We start from the raw sequence: 5,817 nt of genomic DNA, 5'->3' as shown, positions 1-5,817 counted from the left end.
GGAGCACCGAGTCTTGGCCACTAGACCACCAGAGAAGTCCCTTACATATACTTTTGATAGCCTCCCTCAAAGAGGGGGCAAGGAAGAAGCTTGATAGAGGCAGGAGTGTGAAAGGAAAAATTAATCGGTCTATAAAATCCTATGGGGCTTCACTGGGGCCCAGTAAATTGACTGAACTGTCAGTGACAGATAGCTGGAGACGGGATTGGGACCAGTTTTAATCGGCCCACTCCAAGCCAAGCCCTAATCTTCCCGCCCCCGCACCCCCCACCCCAAGCCCTAGTCTTAACCCATCAGAGGAACACACAACACAAGAAGCCCTGCTCCCTCAACTTCCTAAATATGCTTATTTTCCCCCAAGGCTTCATTCTCTGGGCCAAAGTCCAGCAACCTAAATTTTAACAGGTGCCCCCAAGATTCACTGGGGCTTCCCTAGTGGCTCAGACGGTAAAGAATCTGCCTGCAACGCCGGAGTCCTGGTTTCGATCCCTGGGTTGGCAAGATCCCCTGAAGGACATGACAACCCACTCCAGTATTCTTGCCTGAAGAATCCCAATGGACAGAGGAGTCTGGCAGGCTACAGTCCATGGGGTCGCAAAGAGTCGCACAGGACTGAGCGACTAAGCACACACACATCGCGGATTCCCACGCATGTGGGCCAGTTTGAGATCCACTGCCCTGCACCTTCAGACCCTGCCTCTTCCGGAAGCTCCACGAGCCGGGTCGCTACGCCCCCTCGCGGCCGCCGGGGAAAATGGCCTGGGACTCGGCAGGTGTAGGACTACCAGTGGGAGCCTCGCGTACTCGGTCAGCGAATGACCAGCATAGGCCGCACAGTGAACTCGGGGCTAGGGGTCTTTGTCAGACGGTGCAAGTCGCCCACACCCCGCCCTCGGAGCGCATCTCCGGAAATGAGACCTCGCACACCCTAAGAATGTCACGCTCTGACGCGCGCCCGCTATTGGCGTGCGCAGGCGCCCAGGTGCAGCCGCCATTTTGCCCCTTTACCCGAGGGACTTGGCCCGTTATTAGAAGTTTGCAGGCACGAAAGGAAAGGTGAGTACCACGCATTGAGGACAGCGGCCCGGGGTTGCGGTGCACACTCAGTCCGCCCCACCCCGCCCCACACAGTTGGTTAGCTGGGGGCAAGCAACTACAACCCCCCAGATGCACTGCGCCTCGGGGTTGCGCGGGGCCCGTGGCGAAGGTTGATGACGTAATCTTCTCGTGGCTAGAGGGTCATGGGAGGTCAGCTCAGGTCTTCGGGCTCCGGTTTTAAAGCGCCTTCTGGAACCTTCATTTTTAACCGGTTTAAACTGACGATCTGTTTACCCTTAGTCACAGATCCCTGCTACCTTTCAATCCCGGGCTGGTCACTTAGCCAGTCAGACATCATTATTTCTATTTCATGGTCTTTGTTTTGACGTGATCTCAGGCTTACAAATTTCAAGACTGAAAGAAACTTTTTATAAAATTTCTTTTATAAACTTTTTATAAAGAAGTCCTGTATACGTAATATTCTAATTCAGTTTTTTGCAGATATGATGCTCCTTCACCTGTGTATTTAGAAGTACTTAAGTGTGTATTTTCTAAAGGACATTCCCCTACATTCAAAACCAGGTAATATTGATCAAGACGATTCTTTAACCTGTAATCCATACTTAAATGCTTCCAGGTATCCTAATAATGCTGTAATTTGAAGCTACCTATTTCTCTGCCAGGGTTGTATTCTTCTGTCCTGTGTCTTTGGCCTTCTTTAGTCTGGAGCATCTCTTCAGTGTCCCTTTACTCCGATAACTTACAGTTTTAAAAATTCCTGGCCAGCAGTTTGTAGATTTGACTTTGGGGTTGTCCAGGATATCTTAGCCACTAGACTCTGTTGTGGGCAGAGGTGCTGGCCAGAGCTGGGCATGTGTCTTGGGTGGCTAAGGAGGACCAGTGACCAGCCGCACTGCCCTCCAGACGGAGCTAGGCCAAATGCTTTCTGTGGTTGCCTTCCCTGCTGGGGTCATACACTCATCTCACTGAAGTGTCTGACTTCTCTGTGTCATCATCCCAGAGCCATGGTCCACGCCTTCCTCATCCACACCCTGCGGGCCGCCAAGGCTGAGGAGGGCCTTTGCCGAGTGCTCTACTCCTGCTTCTTCGGTGCCGAGAATTCACCCAATGACCCACAGCCACACGGTGCTGAGAGGGACAGACTTCTCCGAAAGGAGCAGATTTTGGCAGTGGCCAGGTAACCACACCATCCAGCCCAGGCCCAGGGCTTCCTGGTCAGTGATTATGATAGTTTTTCTGGGAAGGCAGAGAAACAGGAGGACTAAGAAGCAGAGAGAAAGTTTTTAGAATAGTGCTTTCAAAGAGTCTTCCCTGTTGTTCACAAGTATTACATGCAAAGGGGTTAAAGAAATAATGCTATTATCATGATTATTTATTATAGTTATTTAGCATTTACTATAACTTTTTTGTAGTTAATATTATTTAGCCTGTATGGAGTAAGCATTTTATGTTCTGAGTATTTCATGTATATGAACTCATTTTATCTTTGAAACAGTAAGTTGAGGTAGATATATTATTCCCATTTTACAGATGAGTATATAGTGAGTTAAAGGAATTTGAAGATTACAGATGAGCTATAGAGAGTCTAGAAAGTGAAAGAGTTGGGACTTGAGTATAAACAGTACAGATTAAACATGCTTTGAGTGCAGGACTTTACAGGGCCCTTAGTGTGCCTTTAAGCTTTATGAATCCCTAAAGAGGAGAGAGAATGTAGTTTGTGGGAATCTGCACCAAAGGCCTCCTGAAAGCCTGGGATCCAGAGAGTATACAGTTGGGAAACACTGTTCCAGATTGGCTAGCTGGCCTGGGACCTTTCCCTCCCAGACCCAGACTGAACCAACAGGTGCCAGAGTCTCCTGGCCCCTCTGCATTTTGGGTGGAGGGTTAACACTGGGGCAGCCCTGGGCCAGCCTCTTGTTACCTCTTCGTTTCTCTGGGCCTCCTCCCCTCTATGTGGCACAGAAAACCAAACAGATGTCTTTAAGAGCAGCCTGTACATGGCCCAGATTGAAAGGTGATTTCATGAGAGGTCAGAGGGTGATTTCAAAAGCCTGGATGTCCAAGGGGAAGGTTTTTCTTTTCTATTTGGAGAAGGCTTCAGGATGGAGTGACGGTGCGGAGTTTACAGAAACCCTGGGTTGGATGTAGCTCACACTCCTCATCGCTTGTTGAGATGTTGAGGAGGCCTCTGTGAATCACTTAGGGGAGGGATCTTCTTCCCCTGATGCCCCTTCCCAGCCCAAGGAGCTGTATTCAGTGCCTGCCTTCTCTTGGCTGCATAGCGTGAAATGGTTCAGGACCTGGAGGCTGGAGCCTAAATTCCTATCTGGGCTCATGCTTTCTGTACTGTGGCCCTGGGCAGGGTCACTGCCCTCAGTCTTTCCAGGGCTCAGTCTCTACATCTAGTTAGGGGGATAATGGCAGCTCCTAGCTCCAGGGGTGATCCTGAGGATGACAAGTCCATGACCCACCTGTTTTCCATAGGCAGGTGGAGTCCATGTTCCAGCTGCAGCAGCAGGCGTGTGGCCGGCATGCTGTGGACCTGCAGCCCCAGTCCTCAGATGACCTGGTTGCCCTTCATGAGGCCCCATGTGGGGTCTTCCGCCTGGCGCCAGGGGACCCTTTCCAGGAGCCTCGGACAGTGGTGTGGCTAGGCGTGCTCTCTATAGGCTTTGCCCTGGTGCTGGATACTCACGAGAACCTGCTGCTGGTGGAGAGCACTCTTCGATTGCTGGCTCGCCTTCTCCTTGACCACCTCCGACTGCTGGTTCCAGGAGGTGCCAACCTCCTGCTGAGGGCTGACTACATCGAGGGCATCCTCACCCGCTTCCTGCCCCATGGTCAGCTCCTCTTCCTCAATGACCAGTTTGTCCAGGGTCTAGAGAAAGAATTCAGTGCTGCCTGGTCCCACTGACCCACACTGGGATGGGAGTCCTCACAAGGTCAAGGAGATGGTGTTAAAGGGACGCACAGCCAGGTAAAGTTTGGCATCTGCCTCCTCCTTCCCAGCCTGCTCTCAGCTCTGGTGTACTGCCACACTCAGAACAAATGGATGGGACAAGCTGGCAGAAAAGGGGTCTGGGGAGAGGGTAGAGAGGCGGAATCACAGAACATCCTGTGCCTGGAGCTACCTTGTGACATCTTCAGACCTCTGCATTGGGCCAGCCCTGTTTGTCCTTGACCCCATTTTTCCCCATCCCTGCCAGCCAGCCCCTAGTCCACCAGTCCCTAGTGCTGGGGTAGTAAGGAACAGCTACTTGGAATTCAGCCCACTTTCTTCTTCCAAACCCATTGTCATCACAGTGCAAAAGGAGTCTCTTGAGACTTTCAGAGTTGGGGAGCTGGCCTCTGCCTTTGCACCTACTTAGGCACCATCATCAAGGATTTTGTTTGTGGGTGTCCAGCCCTGCTGCAGTTCACAGAGGTGTGAGTTGTTCAGCAGAGAGGCTCCATAACTCCTTTAGAGCCCAGCCCATGCCCACCAGCAGTCTATGGGAAGAGAAGGTGGTGTCAGGTGGATGTTAGAGATCTGATGATGATGTTTTCATTTTGAATTAAAAGCACTGAGTGTGTGATTTCACCTTCTGTTTGTGTGAGTTTGATCAATGCACGTCTCCTGTACTACCCTGAGTTGGGTGTCTGAGCCTTTGTGGTCAAGTATGTCCTCAGGAGGCTTCTTGGGAGGTCTCCACCTCTTGTCCTTCTTATCACCTCTGTCTCCTTATATGCCTCCTTTGGATGGTAGCACTTGCTTCCTCTACTACAGTGTGGTGAGTTGGTGTGGATCCCTGAGGAGGAGCTCCTGAGACAGGATTAGGTACAAGCAGTTTATGTTGGAGGTGATCACAGAAAGCCCTGGAAGGGGAGGCAGATTATGTGTTAAGAAGAGTAGTTAGGGGGCTTAGTGCATCAGGTGCTTCTGGGGCCCAGTGCACAACAGTTGCCTCTGAATGACCTCACCTAAGGGTTGAAGGACTGTGGTTGTTTGCCTGGAGTTCCCTTCCATTTGATTGTGAGGTGCTCCCAGGGCAAATTCCCTGGTTCTTTCTATACCAACAAAAAGCCACTGGGCCTACCCTATGGTCAGGCCCAAAAAGTTATGGGGCAGGCTACCCAGCTGCCGTAAGGGAGACTTTACTCAGCAGTTCCTAGTGATGGTTTAAGATGATTCAGTGGAGGTCTTCCTTGGTGGTCCAGTGTTTAAGACTCCGTCCTCTTAAGGGTTCAATCCTTGGTCAGGGAACTAGATCCCACATGCCACAGCTAAGACCCGGCGCAGCCAAATAAATAATTTTTTTTTGAAGAGTATGAACATTATCTCTCAACTTAATGAACACCTATTACAAAATAAAATGATTCAATTGGACGAAACTTCAGTTACATCTATTTTCTTTTTCTTTTTTTTTTTTTTTTTAGTTACATCTATTTTCATGATCTACTTGTGACCTGTGAGGTTTGGGTTTCCTACATGGGCAGAATGGGCCCCTCTAACGTGATCAGTCTGCCGGTGTGGGCCCAGTCTCATGTTTACCAAATGTCAGTTGCCCTTTGGCACCCAGGAAGGACCCACCAATATTCATTTAGGAGGCAGCATTTGTAGTTGGAGTTTTGCCCTTCCAAGTGGAGCCAAGGCCATCAGCCATGCCATGCCTTCCACTACCACCGTCACTGTTGGGACAAGGCCATGTTCTCCACCCTAGGGTGCCACAAATTATGTTCTGACTTTGAAGCCCTAAAGGGATCCCAGTATGTATCTGC

At 50.3% G+C, this 5,817-nt stretch overlaps 1 protein-coding gene across 3 annotated transcripts; it reads left to right on the top strand.

Moving 5' to 3' along the window:
- The first annotated feature begins 909 nt into the window (after nt 1-909).
- On the top strand, nt 910-4,617 carry AP5S1 (adaptor related protein complex 5 subunit sigma 1). 3 transcript variants are annotated; one of them, XM_052650378.1, is made up of 4 exons: nt 910-1,056; nt 1,540-1,620; nt 2,060-2,236; nt 3,544-4,617. In XM_052650378.1, exons 1-4 carry the CDS (start codon nt 935-937, stop codon nt 3,971-3,973), a joined length of 810 nt encoding a protein of 269 aa, XP_052506338.1. In that variant the 5' UTR covers nt 910-934; the 3' UTR covers nt 3,974-4,617. The 3 variants fall into 3 exon arrangements, with proteins under 3 accessions (XP_052506338.1, XP_052506339.1, XP_052506340.1); XM_052650380.1 differs by having other exon boundaries at nt 1,019-1,056; nt 1,530-1,620; XM_052650379.1 differs by lacking the exon at nt 1,540-1,620.
- The last annotated feature ends 1,200 nt before the right edge of the window (nt 4,618-5,817 follow it).

This window comes from Budorcas taxicolor, chromosome 13 (genome assembly GCF_023091745.1).
Source record: "Budorcas taxicolor isolate Tak-1 chromosome 13, Takin1.1, whole genome shotgun sequence".
Classification (NCBI taxonomy): domain Eukaryota; kingdom Metazoa; phylum Chordata; class Mammalia; order Artiodactyla; family Bovidae; genus Budorcas; species Budorcas taxicolor.
The sequence above is the reverse complement of the archived record's forward strand: the minus strand, read 5'-3'. Positions and strand labels throughout refer to the sequence as shown.